The sequence below is a fragment of the Colossoma macropomum genome, unplaced genomic scaffold (assembly GCF_904425465.1).
Source record: "Colossoma macropomum unplaced genomic scaffold, Colossoma_macropomum, whole genome shotgun sequence".
Lineage (NCBI taxonomy): Eukaryota > Metazoa > Chordata > Actinopteri > Characiformes > Serrasalmidae > Colossoma > Colossoma macropomum.
The window spans coordinates 29,193,871-29,214,141 of NW_023494804.1; the positions used below are offsets into that span (position 1 = coordinate 29,193,871).

General features: G+C 40.4%; 1 protein-coding gene across 2 annotated transcripts; it reads right to left on the reverse strand.

Moving 5' to 3' along the window:
• Nucleotides 1–372: 372 nt before the first annotated feature.
• Nucleotides 373–19,522, reverse strand: zdhhc20a (zinc finger DHHC-type palmitoyltransferase 20a). Of its 2 annotated transcripts, XM_036595475.1 has the most exons (14): nt 19,399–19,522; nt 15,949–15,975; nt 13,721–13,815; nt 11,794–11,914; nt 11,505–11,574; nt 11,375–11,407; nt 9,160–9,280; nt 6,801–6,836; nt 6,079–6,211; nt 4,390–4,516; nt 3,354–3,440; nt 2,387–2,496; nt 970–1,017; nt 373–613 (listed from the first exon to the last, which is right to left on the reverse strand). In XM_036595475.1, exons 1-13 carry the CDS (start codon nt 19,514–19,516, stop codon nt 974–976), a joined length of 1,122 nt encoding a protein of 373 aa, XP_036451368.1. In that variant the 5' UTR covers nt 19,517–19,522; the 3' UTR covers nt 373–613; nt 970–973. The 2 variants fall into 2 exon arrangements, with proteins under 2 accessions (XP_036451368.1, XP_036451369.1); XM_036595476.1 differs by lacking the exon at nt 6,801–6,836.
• Between the last annotated feature and the right edge of the window lie 749 nt (nt 19,523–20,271).

Consider the following 20,271-nt stretch of genomic DNA (forward strand, 5'->3'; position numbering starts at 1 on the left):
GATAAGACTGTGTAGTGTTTTATTACTAATTACTGCAACTAGGCTGAGCGCCAGGCTACCCAGACACTGTAAATGGCATACTTTCTAAATAATAATAGTAATAATAATAATAATGATAATCAATTTAAAACAACTAATTAAAAAGCATTACATCTCACCGTTAGTCCAGTTCCATAACTTTCCCATCAAAAAAAAGAAAGAAAAAAAAACAAACTAGCACTGGTGAAAGTACCACCGCTGTATCATAACCATAGTTTCCACATTTTGCTTGAAAACAGCTCAGTTAAGCGTAAGACTTTCACAGTCCGTCCAAATAAGAGGAACAGAGACTAAAACTGGAGAATTTGCTTCGTTTTTTACACGAATCAAATGGAAAGCAGGTCCCGTTAGTACAGTAGAGACGGTGCTGAGTGATGAGGAAAGTCCATACTGACATGGATGCTGCATGAGGACGCATGTGTGTTCATTGGTTACCAGTTTCCATGGAGATGAGAGGGAGCTGCTAGGTTTAAGGCATCTCTGATGGCTCCCTGGTCTCTCAAGTTAAAAGATGAGTGCACAGCTCCCAAACGACCAGACTGGCTTGATACAATCACTCTGTAGCCCCGAGGCCCTGTGGGAGAAAGCAAGGATTCAAATATTTAGACATACCATCACCGCTGTAAACAGAAAAATAATAATGCGTAGATGGGATCTGGACTCCAGCCATGCAGGCACAGTTTTTAAAGCTCACATCAAATCTGAGCCTGTTTTAACCTGATTACATCCACGTCTAGACTAGCTTTTGAGTGTTTCCCGAAAGGCGTAAACAGAGATTGAAATCAGAACTGAAAGGTTAGGTTTTGTGGCTTTAGAGCTCAGGGAAAAAGAAACACCGAGAATCAGCATAAGCTGTACACGCCTAATACAAGGTTTAACCAATGGCGCCGGCAACACCGGTAGCATGAAATCCCATCTGTGCCTCCTTACCTGGTTAGGACTCGCTCTCCACGGTCACTATGACCGTCAGGCCGTTATCTGTGGCACAGGAAACAATCACTGTTACACACAGCTACGAAAGGTCCAGCACATCTGTTAGCTTTTAGGTTTGTGTATCAGAACTTCAGAAAGTGGTCAGTTACGCTGCTCATAGTGCTGACAATCTAGCCGACAGTTAACCTCCATACTAATTATTGTGATTAACAATGTCTCTTTTTTGTTGATTGACAAAAGAGCTCAATCTCAAATAAACAAACATTACTCACCATCAGTCTCTAATCATGTTATAGTCAGGATTTAGGGCTTTTCATAAGACTCATACGTCTCGATAAATTCTTGGGTTTTTTTTAATTATTTGCCTCAACCTGACCAAACACATTCAATTCACACTGTTTGTTGTGACATAAACATGAGATGTTAGACTGAAAAAGTGGCATCTACAGAAAATAATGCAGTCAGGCGATTATCACAGTAACCCCCTTTGGAACAAAAGGGTTTACACAAGAGTCTTAGATTTTATGGTGTAATCTACATTTTGATGTTCTACACTGTAAGAATACAGGGAGATTCAAAAAGATTCATCCGATTTCAAAGCGCCATATTTTTACACCCATGAGGCTCTGAGGAACCAATCACAATCCAATTGAAAGAGGGGGTCATAGAGTTTCTGGCTGTCAGTGGAAGATGGCTCCCTTCAGTCTGAGAGGAGATGAGACCCCTGAGCAGAAAGCGTTCTGCGTTCTCCACTTCAATAAGAGTGAATCCGTCATAACTGTGCAGTGTGCTTTTCGTGGGTAGTGAAGCTCCAACAGCTCAGAGCGTTCGGCGTTGGTTCCACAACACTGGATGATCTCCGAAATCGCACTGAAAGAGCCGTGAGTGCAACGACACCCGACATGCTCAATCCAGTATGGGGTGAGTTTGACTATGGTGTTGATGTTGTCTGTACAGCTAGAGGAGGTTCAGACTGAGACCTTCTACAATTACATAAACTTTATGCTCATTTAAACCATTTACAGTTCACTGCACTGATCTGTAATGATTTATCAGTGAAATAAATCATTTTGGAAATCGGATGAATCTTTTTGAATCACCCTGTAGACTTTAGAACTTTTCATAAGACTCATAACGTCTCAATAAATGTGTTCATTTTATTTACGAGTATTTGCCTCATCCCAACAAAACACACTCAATTCACACTGTCTGTTGTGACATAAACGTGAGATGTTAGATGAAAGGTGGCATGTAAAAGTAAATGCAGTCAGGCGATTGTCACAGTGAAGACCTTTGGAACTGAAAGGTTTACACAAGCGCCTTCGCTAGATTTTATGGTGCAGTCCACATTCTGATCTTCTGAACTGTAAGTATATTTTATGTCTGACGGTGAAAAAGGAGCCTTCAGTCCTACCAGTCTTTCCAACACTGCAGTCCTTCTGTTCGTCTGAGTGCACATCGTTGCTTAGGAGATGATTCTGTGAGTCACTCAGTGGCCGGCTGTTCGTTTGGCCATCGACAGCACTGTAAATTACACACTTAGTCAGCAACAGGAGCCTTCTAATCAGCGGATGGTAATACTTTACCAGCATATCACTGCTGTCTGAAGAAAACCTCGTATCTCCATTTTTGCCGTTTTTCAGTTTTTAACACAATTTGAAAAAGCCTGTTGTCAAAAGAAACGGCTCAAAATGACTGAAAAAATTCTGGTTCCATTGACTTACATTAAAAGTAAAACTTCTCCTGTAAAAAGTTACCATTTTGGAGATACGAGGTTTTCTCCCGACAACAGCGATATTTGAGTTTATTCCATATATGGATGTACTGTTGCTGTCATAAAAAATGGTACAAAAATGACAGCTTTATATGAAAAGAGCAGGGAAAGAAACTTCTTTAACATAGAAGATTTTAATCTTGTGTCATTTTGGACCATTTCTACTGGTCCGTTCATGAAATGTTCACACAGTATAAAAGGCATCTGGTGTTTGAAAAGTTAGTATTACAGCAACAATACATAAAAATCAAATATCAAACTACTATAAGACCAGGCTATAGGTATATCGCTGTTGGTAACTTTACAGGACAAGGAAAAAACCTACTTTACTTTTAATGTAAGTCAATGAAACCAGACTTTTTTCTAAGTCATTTTGGGTCGTTTCTTTTGGTCCATTCATCATGAAATTTACACACAATGTAAAGGAGAACAGGCATTTTCAAATTATGTCAAAAACTGAAAAACAACAAAAATGGAGATGAGAGGTTTTGTTCTGACAGCAGCGATATACATCATGTACAACATGGTAAATGAATCCTTATAATTAGTTGTACGATACAGAGGGTAAAAAAATAACTAATTAATAAGGAGATAATGAGGGGATTACCATTTGGAGTTGCTCTGGTGGTCCACAATGCCCTGTTCAGAATCAGTGTTGACTAATCGAGTAGGGAATGTATAACCATCTCCCAAACTTCACGAAGAAAAAAAACAGACAGTGGTTACTCGACCCATCCTGGCCAGCCATTCACATTAAAGCACTTTGTTAATGACTGTGATAAGAGGATTTTGACATCCCATCAAATCATTCTTCACAAAGTAAAGGAGTGCTCTCATCAAACACTGATAGGGGAACAGGACTCCTTCACTTATCTAGCACACTGACATCTTCCCTTCGTTTTAGAGTTTACTGCCATGCTGAAGTTCTACTGTGGATAAAATGTACACTGATCAGGCAAAACATTCTGACCACCTCCTTGTTTCTACACTCATTGTCCATTTTATCAGCTCCACTTACTATATAGGTGCACTTTGTAGTTCTACAGTTACAGACTGTAGTCCATCTGTTTCTCTGATACTTTGTTAGCCCCCTTTTACCCTGTTCTTCAGTGGTCAGGACCCCCATGGACCCTCACAGAGCAGGTACTATTTGGGTGGTTGGTCATTCTCAGCACTGCAGTAACACTGACGTGGTGGTGGTGTGTTAGTGTGTGTTGTGCTGGTCTGAGTGGATCAGACACAGCAGTGCTGCTGGAGTTTTTAAACACCTCAGTGTCACTGCTGGACTGAGAATAGTAGAGAAACAGATGGACTACAGTCTGTAACTGTAGAACTACAAAGTGCACCTATATAGTAAGTGGAGCTGATAAAATGGACAATGAGCGTAGAAACAAGGAGGTGGTCAGAATGTTATGCCTGATCGGTGTAGATTTCAGAACTGAATTCGTTTCATAGGTTTCATTAAATGAAATACTAAGGGAGGATAAATGCGAAGAGATTCTTAATTCCTAACTCGGAGGCAGTCGTACTTCAGTCAGGCTTTTTTTGTAGCACATGTTCTTGATAAGAACTGTAACAGCATTTCCTACATGAGTGAGTGATAAAACGCTGCAACATAAATGACATTTGAAATATGGTTTTACCTGGAATAAATAGGCAGAAACCAGTATTTCTTTTGGTCTCCAAAAACCTGGGTGAGATTCTTGCGGAAGCCCAGAGTGAAGCCGTTTTTATCAGGGCCGTTTCTGAACACCGGCGCTCTGAACGCCTCTGTCAGGGGGAGATAAACATCACTGACTGTTGCTTGAATTCCACTTTAAACACCTTTTCTCTCACAGGTATTACAAAAACCCACAGCAGTCGCACTGTCCATTGTCAGAAACCACTTTAGCCGTCTGTGCAGACTGTGGCTGTGTTTTACTGTGTCCTCTATTAGATGTGATCCAAAAAAGTTTATTATGTACCTGCAAGTGTTTCTGCTCTGCCCTGTTAACCTTAACAACAGTCTTATCAGAAAGGCTTGTTGGTCACTGAAGTAGGGAGGTTCAATAAAAGGGCACTGAACTATCAGTAACACATTCATGTCCAATAACTAAATTTAGTACAAAACTCACTTATGGTTTGATCAATTTTACAACTTAATTTAAGAAAATACTGGGTTGTCTGTTAAAAGGTAACTCCAGTTATTTTTTAATTTTCTGTATGATTCAGTTGCTGAGATGCAAAGCCATTCAGAGCCGTTTAACGCGCAACGATGCACTGCAGAGAAACTTGACACGTCTGATTTAGAATCAAGGTGATTGGAACAAGGGGTCGCGATACCCACAATGCAAATATAACCCTTTTTTACTATCCAGTACGTCCTACATGTACAACCTACATGAGTGTTTTATAGGCTAGTGGGAAAGTACTGAGTGTGTTTACATGCACTCAATAATCCGATAACTGCAGAAAATCAGATTTTGTCAGAAATCCGATCAACACTTTTACATGCACTTGAATAATCAGATAATGGGGAAACTCTTTGTCTGCATGAGTCAGACAGTAATCAGATATCTGCTTTGTAATCAGCCAATAAACTCACAGAAGAAGACGCGACAAACGTAACGTAAAGCTCAAACTTCATACTGCAGCTTTTTTTAAATATCGAACCACTTTAGCTGAAAATGTGAAAACACATCATCTAGAAGATGAAGAATATTTAAATCCTTCGTGTTTGGTTTCAGCACTGGTGTTTTGCTGCGTCTCACGACATCCACCGTCTGATCTCGCGCAGACTGAGAAATCCGACAGAAATCAGAGTAAGAGTTTACAGCACTGAGAAATCTGATTACTGAGCTAAAATCCAGCCTCTTTTCAGAATATGGTGTTTACATGACCATTTGAATAATCGGATAACTGCAGAAATCTGATTATGATCGGATTATTGAGTGCATGTATACACACTCATTGATAAAACAGGTAACTCAGGGGGCTGTTTTTCCGGCATCCACCATGAATGGATTTTTAAAAATACGTTTTAGGCCCAAAACCTTCAGATTACAGACGAACAACGTCGCAGACATCAGGCAGCATATCGGTAACCATTTAGTGTAACATCTCTCTGTGACGTAGCTTTCAGAGTCATTAAACTCTTCGGATTGGTTCCCATCACCGCTGTTATGATGAATTCTGAGCCAATAAGCTTCTCCAAAACAGAGCCTTTCACACCAAACCACTCTGAATGACTGTGTTTACATCTTAACCGTTAAATTATGTTATAATAAAATAAATGTTGGTGAAATATCAGTGTGATTCCTACTTTAGCTACAGAGTCTGTTGAGGTGGGTTACCTATAGTAGTCCTGTTCTTGGCAACAAGCCAAATGTGGTAGCTGAACAGGGACATGATGCTGATGAAGAACATGGCCGCCACGAAGAAAAGGAACAGCACATGGAACTTAGCATGATTGTCCGGCAGCTGATTCTGTTCGGGAATCGGGAGAAAAGGAGGACAGTTTTAAACACGACTTTAAAGCAAAGGAAAAAAAAAGGTGAGGGGCAAAATCAGCTACTCTAAAATCTGATATGAACTGAACCGAAAATGGCACTGATTTTGCTACAGCTGGTAACTAAATGCTTTTACGATCTGATAAGAGCCTCATAAAAAACAGTCAACCACAGGAAGTCATGAAGCTATTTAAAGAGAAATCAGCATCATATGCACTTCAACGGAAACAACTTCTGACATGTGCAAACCACAGTTTAACCATATCACAGAAGCATTACCATGCATTTATCTAGGACTGCATGTGTTTCTTCTAAGCTGCTGTTACCTTACTTAATGCTTTCTACTGCTTTCTAAACACAGATCCGACAGCGTGAGTCATGCAGCAAAATGTTAAGCAAACAATGCCTATAAATAAGACTAATTAGCCTGTAGGCATGTAAAAGACTAGCAGCAGCTCTGACGTCTTTCCTTCGAGGAAATGGAGACCGTAATCACACACAGCACAGATCACACACGTTACAGGAGGAGCTCAGTCACAGGAGCAAAGCAAGCACATGGTCTTTACCTCGGGACAATGCTCTATAGATCGTCTTCGGCAAAGCTTTAGGCAGAACGTTAGAGACATGGACAGAATGTTAGATACAGACACTAGAGGTCTCTCTCTCTCTCTCTCTCTCTCACACACACACACACTCGCACATGCATCTGCACAAACACACATCCACAGTGCAAAGACAACAATGGTCTTTGTTTGTTTTAAGCTTTTTCACATATGGGTCAGGAACAATGCTTCTACAGACGTTCAACAAGGTCTGACTTTTGGAGCTGCGCTTCAAACCCGAGGGTTCAGTCAAACGGTTCACTTGGAACTGAAGTTAAGGCCTAATATGCTCGTACAGTACCGGTCAAGAGTTTGGAATCATATTAATACAGTTTAAGACTCAAAAACTCAAAACAAAAGGTGCTTTCAGATGTCAGACTCTCAAAATCTTCTGTTTATTTCATTAAATTATGGTTTATTTATCCTCATCTGATCTGTTTCTTGTTCAGTAATTTTAATGGTTTATTGATTTAAAGGTTTATTGGTACCTCCCTATTATTACATTTTACTATTATGATTTTTATTACTTTATTTATAGATATTATAAAGGATACATATACTGCAATTACTGATTTACAGGATTAGGCCTTATACCATTATAACTTCATGCAGACATTTTAGAAACTACAGGTCTGTTTATCATTAAAGACGCATGTCATTTTTTTCTTATTACTATTTTTAAACGTCCTACTAATAAATCGGAATCACACAAACTTCCACAAGACGACCACAGTGAAAGCAGTAGAGAGGGAACATGTTGTCGTGACGGCTGTGATTTGGTCGCAGACACAAGCTGAAGGCAAGTACTGCAGATAATCACAGCTGTGATATTAAACACGACCTGTGATATCGATATTACTGTGGTTTAAACAAGGCTTCTGCAAAATGAGGAAAAAATAAAGCAAAGAAGCCCTGATTTTGTGTTAAATGTGCTCTAATATTGTTTGGCTTTGGCTGAGCAGGTAGAGCCACTAAACTGCTGCAATAACAAGTTCAGCTTCCCCAGTATTTACCAGATTAACCTGAATGTTATTCTGTTCCACCCTGTCTGTGATGCATTTCACTGCCAGTCTTATTAGCTGCTCTGTATTCTGTTCGTTTCTGGCTGATTCCAGTTTGTTTGGTCACAGCTGTCAGCCGAAGCGCTGCTGTCACACTCTGCTACAGAATCTGACCAAACAGGCTGCAGGTTAATTATTATCCTATAGGAATGGTCTAATTTTCGAGTTCTTTGTATGTGCTGAGGTACAACATGGTAACCGTTCAGCTTAAGCTGGGTTAGCGTGAGCTTGTCATCACTCAGCACCCGGTGCTCAGCAGAATGACACCGTTCTCTCTCTCTGGCGTCACATGAACATTTTAAACTTTTAGTCTCTGACCACCAGCAGTCAGCCTGGCTGCTTCATCTCACTGTTTTATTTGATTTTACTTAACTTAAATATGATTTTTTGTATGTTTTAGCTATGGATTTACTTTTTATTATTCTTTTATTCCTTTTATTAGTATTCTTCTTATTTATTTTATTTTATTTATTTATATTATTATTGCCAATTTATTGTCTGACATTTTATTTCTTTTAATTTCATTAATTTAGGTTTTTATTTCTTTTATCCTTATCTAATCTGTTGCTTGTTAAATTACTATATTATAATTTTAATGGTTTGCTGATTTAATGGTTTATTGGTACCTCCTTATTATTAAAATTTTACTATTAAGATTTTTTATTACTTTATAATAACATTTGATTTCTTTTTACTACCCAACTTCTCAATCCCTGATCTTTGAATTGGCTCGGCTACATTGTAAATGAGGGTCTCCCTTTAATGTATTCCAAGTTTAAATAAAGGTTGATTGGTTGATTGTTAAAAAAAGTGCTATCATCACAAACTACATGGGCTGAACCTCTCAGACTGCATCATCGGACAACTAATGTGTATAATACACAACATGCAGTCATACTGGTTCTGTATCATTGTTGAATGGTTCTGTATGTTAGGGAAAGGCGATATGACAAAAATATCATACTGCGATACATATCACAATATTTTAACACAGATATGATGCACCAGTAGTGCTGTGTTTAAAACCTGTCATCAATAATGTATTAATTATGCTCTGTTTTTAATGAAAAATGCAGTTGGTCACTGTTCTATATCTATGATATGCTCAGAAAAGCACACTGTTTATCACGATAACAACATTTATGTTAACAATAAAATATTGTCATATTAGCCATCTCTAGTGTATACGTTTGTTCATTAGCATTAGAGAGAGTGTGTGTGTGAGTGTGTGTGTGTGTGTGTGTGTGTGTGTGTGTACTCACTGTCCAGAATTTGATGAAATACTGCAAGACAGTGGCTGCAATAAAAACACAGTACAGCATGGAGTAGGCCAGGAACAGCACAAAGAACTTGTAGTTTGAGAAGCCAACGCAGTTATTGACCCTGAGAGAGAGAGAGAGAGAGAGTGAGAGAGAGAGTGAGAGAGTGAGAGAGTGAGAGAGAGAGAGAGAGAGTGAGAAAAACAATGGCAGAGGTACGAACTCATAAACTGCTTTTCTGCATGTCATACACACAAATATACCACCAGCTGAAACTGACAACTCCTCCCTCATCACAACCCCACCCAGCTGTCCTGTTTCACACCTCACTCCTGCCAGTGGTTAAACGAGACAGAATACATTTACCAACAAACTCGTTACATCAAAGCTGAAAAACATAGGGAAGAAAATCAACTCGCAGTGTTTCAGTAACTCAAATGAGTTACAAATATAGTCACATGACCAATAAAGAGGGCGCGGTTAGAGAAGGGACTAAGACACTAGTTCAGTACTCTAGTTGGGCTACATGTACTGAGAAGATGCCATATTACACATTCTAAAACACATAGTTCCGGTCCTAAAATCTGATTGGCTGAGCCGCGTTTGAAGCTGTTGTAAAATCCATGATAATACGCACATCTATGACGCATCACAGCAACTGAACCGTGTTTCACTGCGCCACAGCATGAAAAACCCTTCTGCTGTTAATGAATAATCTTTGACTCTAATGCTGCTCGCATGGAGCACCGAGTGCACTGATGAAGTAAGAACCCGGTTCTGTTTAAACTGAGGGGCTGGCAGCTTATGTTCTTAACTAGAACCAGGCTGGTCAGCTAGCTAACAGTTTTAAAGATAGCAAAAATGCTAACCCTTAGTAACCTAAAATCTTTTTTTGGTATTTTGGGTTGATTACAATCATAAAGTATTTACATGTGACAGTCACACAGGCCATATGTTATTTTCAGGAGACCCTGGGCTGCTCAGATATGCCATTATTTGATATGTAAATGCTGACAGAAATATGATATCTTTATGAATTTGGGTCATTTCTGATCTAAAATTTACCCAGCGCCTGCTGAATTTTGTATTTTTTAATTGTAGAGATCTTGAAAACAAGTGCAGTTGTAGTTATCTCTTCAGAAGTTGTCAGTCTGGAGTGTCTGTGAGCTGAAAGTGCAATAATTTTGATGGTGATTCATTCTGTTGGTTATTATGAGTACAATTAGAATAAGACGGACATGTTTTTTACTGATTTTCTGTCCTCTTGGATTCAGGCTGAGTGCTAAAACTCTGATACACAGCAAGACTGGCTTTATTTTTAATTACAAATTGTGTTGCATATTTAATATCAGATATTTTTAAAACTGTAAAACGGCAGCATAAAAGTCTAAAAGATGTCACGAATTGATTACGCGTTTCAAATGTCCGTGTTTCAGTCAGAAGTCACAGCAAATGTTCAGTGTTATACGACAAAAAGTTAAAATGTTCATGAAATGACGACAATATACAGCGACACAATGGCAACGATACCACACGCTAAAGGAACTACATTTCTAGGCAAAATACTTGCTTATGTCAATTATTATTAATAATAACTTAAATCAAAAATGTGTATTTTATTAAATTTTATGTTGGCGACCATTTTACAAAAGCAATAAGCCACGAAACGCTGTGCGATTTTATCATGGGGATGGGAGTTTTAGGTCTAAGTAGGAGTTTTAGGCCTAAGTAGTGTCAAAAACTCCAGCAGCACTGCTGTGTCTGATCCACTCAGACCAGCACAACACACACTAACACACCACCACCACGTCAGTGTCACTGCAGTGCTGAGAATGATCCCACCACCCAAATAGTACCTGCTCTGTGAGGGTCCATGGGGGTCCTGACCACTGAAGAACAGGGCAAAAGGGGGCTAACAAAGTATCAGAGAATCAGATGGACTACAGTCTGTAACTGTAGAACTACAAAGTGCACCTATACAGTAAGTGGAGCTGATAAAATGGACAATGAACACAGAAACAAGGAGGTGGTCATAATGTTATGCCTGATTAGTATAAACTTCCCAAAGAACATCGGTTTCCTGATGTGCTGTGAGCATCGAGTGATTAGTCAGACGCTCATTTTCATATCGTCATACTGCAGACTGTCAGTACTGCAACGGTCGGTGGTCTGCACTACAGTAATTCACATTAAACAGAGTTGTTTTAAAGCTACATACCAGGGGCAATGATGATCCATTTTCAGGACACACCTGAAAGAAACAGAAACATCACAGAATCAAATGGAAGTTGTTTTTAAAGGTGATGGGACATATTGATTGAGATCTGAATGAAGGGATATTTTCTAACTGGTCACATGTGGAGCAGTGATGGCATCTGTCCGGTTTGATCAGCTGACAGCGATCACAGTATCGGATAGCTATGAAAAACAGCAAATGGATCAAAAAATAAGAACATAAAAAATATCAGCTACACCACAGAATTATCACAGTTACATCCATATCTAAATATTCTATTCTATTCTATAAACTTGTGCTGCTTTTTGCAACCCATCATAGCCAGCCGACCTAAACCGCTGCAGCAGTATTTAGTCGATTGTCTCTGATGTTTTATTTAGTATTTCTGGTGCACTGCTGACCTCCAGAGCCTGTACGGGTGTATATGGGTAAATTCCTGCCCACTTTCTTGAGGATCTCCTGCTGAGCCTCTGGTCTCTCCTCCTTTTCATACTGCTCCTTCTCTGCTTTCGGCAAACAGAACTGAGGCCAACAGGGGGACAGAGTTAAGAGTCTGTATATCTGTATATGCACAAGTGTACATTTAAGCTGAATTAGCATTTGCAGTTTGTGATTTTAAATAAACAGCGTGCCTCCACTTCATAATAACAGAACTGCTGTGATGTTAACTTGCCAAAAATACATTTAAAAAGCGTTTGCAGAAACACACATCACACACATGACGAGTGAGGCGAATGACATGCATGCAAATATTAAATAAATAAAGGAAAAATGCACCAAGCCTCAAAACTACAGGCTTCTTTGATGCTCGCCTTGCTGTCATTCTCTCGTCTGTCATTATGGTTTGTGGTAATGTAACTAAAGGCCAGGCAGTGAGCCGCCCAGCAGGCCGTGCCCTCTGGCATGTGAGGACTACTGGAAAGGGGTTGAAACACTGACACAAGGGGCCGTATTACAGAAAACTCTGAGTCTGAGATCTGCTTTCTTATCATGGCAACTTCAGTTAAGACTGAATTTGGGACAGAAGCAACTACAGAACAACAGCTCTTAAGTCTATAATCTCTTATTTCCAGATAAGAAAACGGTTTTACAGAAACATCCTAAGTCGCTAAAATATCCTAAATATTTTCTTAACTTTAAGTTAAACTCCAGAGTCTTAACTTCTGTTTAACCGTCTGTTTCTATTGTTTTATACAGTGATGGGCAGCTCAGCTCACTATAACCAGCATAGTGACGCCACATTTATCTACACTGAAAACGGAGCTTTGAGTTGTGTTTTTATTAACAGCGTTTAAAACCCCAGACGCTGCAGACTCGATCTCCACCGCCCCTCTGATCACCTTCATGTGTTAATGTTGATGATGAAATATTACAGTGATGGTGGTGAATAATGAGGAGACGGAGCTGAACGTGTGTCTGTTTATTAGGAGGAGTAACGTTAGCGCGCTCGGCTAAAGCGTTTGGGAAATGGAGACTGAAACTGTAGAGCGGTGACGCTCTGATAAACAGCAGGGGGCGCTGAGACAATATTCTTAACTTTCAGTTTATTGCGCTTTAGTTTTGTTTGATCTTTTTTATAACAGTAACAGTAGCTAATGTTAGCTGTCGGACTGACTAACTTGATTATGTGTTTACGTTTCAGCTGTGCGCGTAGGTTCGGTTGCTAGGTAACAGACACGACAGTTGATTGTCGACTTCAATCAAGAAAGTTAAGATTTCCTAACTTGAGATAAGATAAGAAGCTGTAAGATAAGATAAGATTCTTAAATTAAGGTCAGATTTGCTTCTGTAATACGAATTTGTGAAGAATCTTCCCAGTTAGCAAAAGGCTCACTTTTGGGCCGCATCCTTGGTTTGTTCTGGCCCAGAATACGGCTCTGTCCTCGGCCCAGATCTGGCCCACACACTGTAAAGTGGGTAGAACTAAAGGATGTGGCCCAAATGTGGTCCTAATCTGGCCCAACTACACTGTTGGTCTACAATATTTACCCCAGAACTGTCTCACAAATGTAGCAACTAGGAAAAACGGTATGAGATCCAAGATCTGGCCCTGGTCTGGCCCGCATGCCTAACAGCTACCCTGTAGTCAACTAACACTCACATAGGAAAGCCAGAATTGGCCCAAAACTGCCTGCTATCTGGGTTATCTTGACCTGTCAGATCGTAAGTTAAGATAAAAAGATAAGAAGTTTCTGTAATGCGGCCCCTGAACTCTACAGTCTAATTTGTGAGGCAGATCTTCTGGAAAAACAGATCTGGTACCATACACAACAAAGAAGAAGCAAAAGATGTAGAAATAATACAAAGAAAGTTGAATGAATACTGTACCTCTTTTGAAGGGTTGCTGGGTTTGGAAACAATAGTTTTCCAGTATGACCATATAAACATTATGAAGCAGATGTGAAACACTACCAGATAAATAACTGCAGAGAAAAAGACACACATTATTTTTTCAGTTGATTTCCACTTACACTAAAGCTACGTTCACATTACAAGCCTCATCGCACAAATCAGATTTTTTGCTCAGATCCGATCTCTCTGACAGGATGGTTCACACTCATTTAGGTAAGAGACTCAAATCTGTCGTTAATGTGACGAACCGGCGTCCTGAAATGACCCTCATGAGCTCATCCTACTCAGTAACGTCACGTGAATGAATCACGTTCATCATCAGCACAAACTAACGAGCAGAACGAGCTTCGCTGAGAAGATAATTAACTCTGATCAGCTCTCAGCTTCATTATTAGAGCGAGACGAAGGAGAAAAAGGTGAGATGAGCTGCTTTTCCACCGTTTACAGGCTTTAACTTCTGTTCGGCGCTGCTGCCATGGTAACGCTGAATGATGGAGCGAGCAGTGAAAAAAAAAAGCACATGAATTCCGATCTGAGCATCACATTAAGGTCACATGACCACGAATCAGATACGTATCCGATCTAGGACCACATATAAAAGTGGCTCAGGTCGGATTTGAAAAGATCAGATTTGTGTCCACACAGCTCTGAAAACATCAGATCTGAGTCACATTAGGGCAAAAAATCAGATTTGTGCCACTTCAGCCTGGTAATGTGAACATAGATTCGTTGATTTCTATACAATATCCAGTCTAACTAAGCTGTGATGGACGGGGTTCAGAGACCATTTAAAAAGGTCAGCATTACAAACAGGCCTGTCACAATTATCACACACCTAAAGGCAGCTATGTGAGTTGAGCGCAGTTATTTTCCACAGCTGTTTACCTGCAATCATACGTTTATGTTACAACAAATACAATGTGAACTGGAATTGCTACCATTTAAGGCAAATAAGTGTAAATGAAAGAGCAATAAACATTTCTTGGGACGTGTCATTGGTCTTACAGTGAAACTGTGAAAGCTGTAACTTCTGACTGGTGCTATAACACATTTATAAGGCAGCAGTGCATAATGTTTGTTTATTTTATGTTTATTAATAACACATTTAGAGGGCAGCAGTGCATAAGGTTTGTTAATTTCATGCTGATAACATTTATAAGGCAGCAGTGCATAACATTTGTTTATTTTATGCTAATAACCCATTTACAAGGCAACACTGAATAATGTTTGTTTATTTTATGTTTATTAATAACACATTTGGAAGGAAGCGGTGCATAGTGTTTGTTTATTTTTATGCTAATAACACATTTATAAGGTAGCAGTGCATAATGTTTGTTTATTTTTATACTAATAACACATTTATAAGGTAGCGGTGCATAATGTTTGTTTATTTTATGCTAATAACACATTTATAAGGTAGCGGTGCATAATGTTTGTTTATTTTATGCTAATAACCCATTTACAAGGCAACACTGAATAATGTTTGTTCATTTTATGTTTACTAATAACACATTTGGAAGGAAGCGGTGCATAATGTTTGTTTATTTTTATGCTAATAACACATTTATAAGGCAGCGGTGGATAATGTTTGTTTATTTTATGTTAATAATACATTTATAAGGCAGCAGTGCATACTGTTTGTTTATTTCATGCTAATAACACATTTGGAGGGAAGCGGTGCATAAGGTTTGTTTATTTTATGCTAATAACACATTTATAAGGCAGCAGAACATAATGTTTATTTATGTTTATTAATAACACATTTAGAGGATGGCAGCACATAAGGTTTATTAATTTCATGCTAATAACACATTTATAAGGCAGTGGTGCATAAAGTTTGTTTATTTAATGTTTACTAATAAAAACTTCAGGGGGCAGTGGAGAGTACTCGTTTGTTTGCGTCCTCTGTTGGGAGCTAATAAGCCTCGACTGCTAGGCAGCAACACAGCGAATCAGGCAATTCGGACGCTTGAGGCTCGTACTTTAATAGCCGCATAAAACGAGCAAAAAAGACAATTAAACTGTTCATCACAATTATTAATCAGCTAAAACCCCCCACTGTGACAGGCCCCACTGTGACAGGCCCCACTGTGACAGGCCCCACTGTGACAGGCCTAACATGGCCACAGCGTAACTAACGCACTCTTGTAGCACTGCGAGGCAATAAGAGCCTCGCTGTGTTGTACCGGCCCTCCCGCTCTTACCTTGCTCCTCAGCGTTAGGGATTGTGTCTGCAGGGGAGAGAGAGCGAGAAAGAGAGAGAGAGACACTGAGTTAGAGAGCATTCCATTGATTATCTGACAATCCTCTACCATTCAGACACAGCTGCTGAGTGGAGACTGGCAGCTGTCTGCCTGTCTCTCAACTCCTCTCCCCAGTCAGGCCAGTAAGGCCAGGCCACGGGGAGGCTGGCACTGCCATCTGGCACGGAGAAAGCCTGCCTTGTGTCCACCAGCAGGGAATACCTCTGAAATGATGACGACTGAGTGCCAGGTGGGGACATCTGCATGAGCTACATGTAAACTGTACTGTAAGCTTATTCAGTAACTCAGTGTGTCTTTACAGGACTGACTCAAGGAAACTGGCCAAAGCTCTGCACTCTGTTCCACTAAGCCCAGCATAATTGGGATGAATGACACAAGGAAGTGGACACTTATAACAGTGTTTATGTCTTATGGGAAGGAAGAGAGGGCCTAGGGCGTAACTTGGGAATTCCACCCTTTTTTTTCAGATTTTCGGTGTAATCCAATGGACGTGGTTTGGTAAGAAAAGCTCTGTTCTAGAGAAACTTACCGAGTCAGAACTGTTCACAGTGGTGGTGATAGGAACCAGACGTCCACCTCTAAAAGCTCCCTCACAGAAAGTTCCTACATGAAATGGTTATGAATTCACTGACCGATGACTGAGACACTGTTATATCCCTGATAGCAAGAGGATAGTGGGTCACTGTCGGCCCGCTGATAGCAAAGCTGGTGGTCCACATGCACTTTGCTCAGAGTTTTCCGGGCGGCCCACCGGTGTTTAAGCAGAGTAATAGACTAAATTCCACTATCACTCATTTTCCACTTACAGTATAATTTACTGATTTTTCCTTCCTTTCTTTAGTTACACTTTGTAAATTAGTTTAGTAAATAATTTTAATCCAGCAACATTTTCTATAAAATCATTTTACATCAGGCCTGGTCATTATTTTGTTCTCTCAGTTGTTTGTAATATTTGTCTTAGTTTTCCAAAATAAAAGTCTCTGTGCATTTAAAATCTGTTTGAGGAGATTAAAACTAGTTAAAGCATGTATGCAGGACAGTAATCTGGGTGGCCCGAGGGCGGACCAGCAGCGGCAAACAGTCAGCAGGGTGCTGACCTTATCAAGCCAGTGGACCAATATATCGCTGTTGTCGGAAGAAAACCTCATATCTCCATATTTGACGTTTTTCAGTTTTTGACATAGTTTTAAAATGCCGTTTCCCTTTACATTGTCTGTAAATTTCATGATGAATGGACCAAAAGAAACGGCCCAAAATGACTTGGTAAAAAGTCTGGTTCCATTGACTTCCACTGAAAGTAAAGTAGGTTTTCTCCTTCTCCTCTAAAGTTACCATTTTGGAGATACGAGGTTTTCCTCCAACAACAGTGATGTTCTTGCTGTCTGGGATGGTATGTACCCAAAGAATAAGGCACAATAGTAGCCATTCTTAATCATTTACCACTGTTTCACCATCATCAGCATTACTCAGAAATGAGTGTATGTTTTGTACAGTAAATAAAGTAGTTATATTTGCACTGTAGACATCGAGACTCCTAGTTCCCATCATCACTACTGTAAAGAAATAAGACCTGGAAAGTTTCTCTGCAGCAAACTATTTCACACCGAACCACTCTCAGAAATAAAGGTTCTGTTCAGGTACGTTTCTCGTTCATCAAGGTACAAACAGTGTAAATGTTCCCTCAAAGCTCCAACAGTGGTTTTAAGGTCTGATTGTGAACCTTAAATAAGTGTTTCCAGGTGAAAAGTTCGTATTTGCACCTTTTCATAACCGAATGTTTTAAACAGAACAGTAAAATAAAAGCCTGGAGACGAGACGGGGTGTGTGGAGTCAGTACAGCTTAGAACATATCATTTCAGTGGATTATGGTTCAGTTATGTTCCCTGACTAAAGGGACTGAGATGGAGCCTTGAGGGTTCCACCCCAGTGACAGTTTAGTGCCTTTATTTCTGAGAGTGTGGTCTCTCTGAATGACTTCGAGTACATCTCAAGTGCTGAATTATGCAGAAATTTTGGAAATTCGGTCAAACATCCCTTATAACGTGAGTGTGACTCAAAGGGAATGATCGTGTCCCTTTCAAAGAGCTCAGAAAGCTGGAGGGAAAGACTAGAACATTATTTATACATTTACCCCCAAAGCTGAGAGAGACAGAGAGAGAGAGACAGATAGAGAGAGACAGAGACAGAGAGACACAGAGACAGAGAGAGAGGGACAGAGAGAGAGACAGAAACAGAGAGACACAGAGACAGAGAGAGAGGGACAGAGAGAGACAGAGAGAGAGAGACAGACAGAGAGAGAGAAACAGAGACAGACACCTTGTTTGTTTTATTTTTGTCATTATTAATAGTAGTAATGGTAGTACTTTATTTTATTTTTATTTTATTTTATTTTATTGTATTGTATTTTATTACTTTTGGCATGTCCATATTCATTCTATGCTTATATGTATTACCATATTTATATTTCAAACTTTATAGCTTTGTTTAAATTATTTGTCCATATGCACTTTTGCTTAATTAATTGATTTTTTTTTTCATTATTTATTTCCATTAATTTATATCTTATTAAAATTCAACTTAACATGTATTTACAGCTTTGGCAACATAAATCTCATATCCTGTCATGCAAATAAAGCATATTTGATTTGATTTGATTTGACAGAGAGAGAGAGACACAGAGAGAGACAGAGGACAGACAGAGAGAGAAAGACAGAGACACAGACAGAGAGAGAGAGATACAGAGAGAGAGACATATATATATATATATATAGAGAGAGAGAGGAGAGAGAGAGAGAGAGAGAGAGAGAGAGACATACAGAGAGATACAGAGAGAGAGAGACATACAGTGTAAGAGAGATACAGAGAGAGTGAGAGAGTGAGAGAGACATCCAGAGAGAGAGAGAGACAGGGAGAGAGACAGACAGAGAGAGAGACAGGGCGATTTCGCCAGCTCAGCCTCGCTGACCGACATTGTGAAAACACCTGTTGAAACAGTTACGGAAACATGTCTCGTGTTGCTCAGCGGAGCGGAGCGCAGAGAAACCCGCGTGTTTACGGACCGTTTTGTCCGCGCGCGAGCGCCTCTGACAGCTGAGCAAGTTCCAGTCCGCCTGGTCAGGAGCTTCACAGGCGGCTTTACGGCTGAAGTGTCCGTCACACTCGAGCCCGACAGCCGCAGTTAAACCGTTACAGACAGCTCACAGCGCCACGGCAACGGCCCGGCAGAGCTCGAACAGGTACGCGTCGCCCCGTGGGGGTAAACATGCAAATGAGTCCAGATTTCTCTGATCTCATCCGCGGCACCGGGCAGTCACGGCCAGCCGCTCGCGGCAGCGCTGCCGTCCTCAAACCGACCCTGAGAGAAGCGGCACGGCACCGAGTCATACTCACAGATGCAGAGCTCCACCACGTAGGCGTAGTAGGACCAGCACACCACCAGGTTGATGAAGATAACCGGCACCCACGATAAGCCCCGCTGACAGCACCTCAGCGCGTGAGAGGGCGCCATCTTTAATCCGCCTGTGGAGAGGCTGTGACGTCGCGTCCCTCCGCGCGGCTCGGCCGGCACCGCGGAGGAAAACAAAGGAGGGTTTTTTTCGCTGCTGAACGAATCAGCACGGAAGGAGCGGCGAAGAGCGGAGCCAGCGGAAAAGAAAACCCCTCTAACCCAGCAGTTTCACTGCTCTACCTGTAACAGGTAACAGAGCGTTACTGCTAATCCGGACTGCACTGCAGTAAAATCCCTTTAAAAAAAAACAAACAAACCTGTCCAGAATTCTCACTTTCATCCATTCTTTTCATCTATTCTTTACAGTGAAAACACACAGCTCCGCTTCTGTCCAGCAGATGGCAGCAACACGATGGGTTGGTCTGGGTCGAAGCCTCAGGCTCCACCGCTGCTCTTTCAGCAGGGTGTGGTGACACTCTTATCAGGGTCCGGGGTGTTTGCGTGACTTCCTCTGCATACGGTGCCCTTTATTTGTACTCCTTTCTTTCTCGTGTTTGCAGATCAGAACATTGTGTTCCCTGTACGGTGCATAATCAACCCCTAAAAGCCCCTGAATGAGAGCGGAGGAGCACAGGTTCTCATCACTCCCCATACAGAAATCTGATATATGCAATAAATGGGTTCTGTGACATGTTATGATATGGATTTCCTTTCTATCCCACTAATTTTTGTCACATAAGGACGTCTATGTTACATATGCCAACTTATTTGAAATAGGCCATGTTAAAATATGGGTCATATGTTTCAGACAAATA

Excerpts from the sequence above, each read along its gene's own strand:
- zdhhc20a (XM_036595475.1), bottom strand. The coding sequence starts at position 19,516 with ATGGCGCCCTCTCACGCGCTGAGGTGCTGTCAGCGGGGCTTATCGTGG. Across the intron at positions 6,212-6,800 it reads CTATAGAGCATTGTCCCGAG|AATCAGCTGCCGGACAATCA; the intron begins GTAAAGACCATG and ends ATTCCCGAACAG. Across the intron at positions 4,517-6,078 it reads CAAGAACAGGACTACTATAG|AGGCGTTCAGAGCGCCGGTG; the intron begins GTAACCCACCTC and ends TCCCCCTGACAG.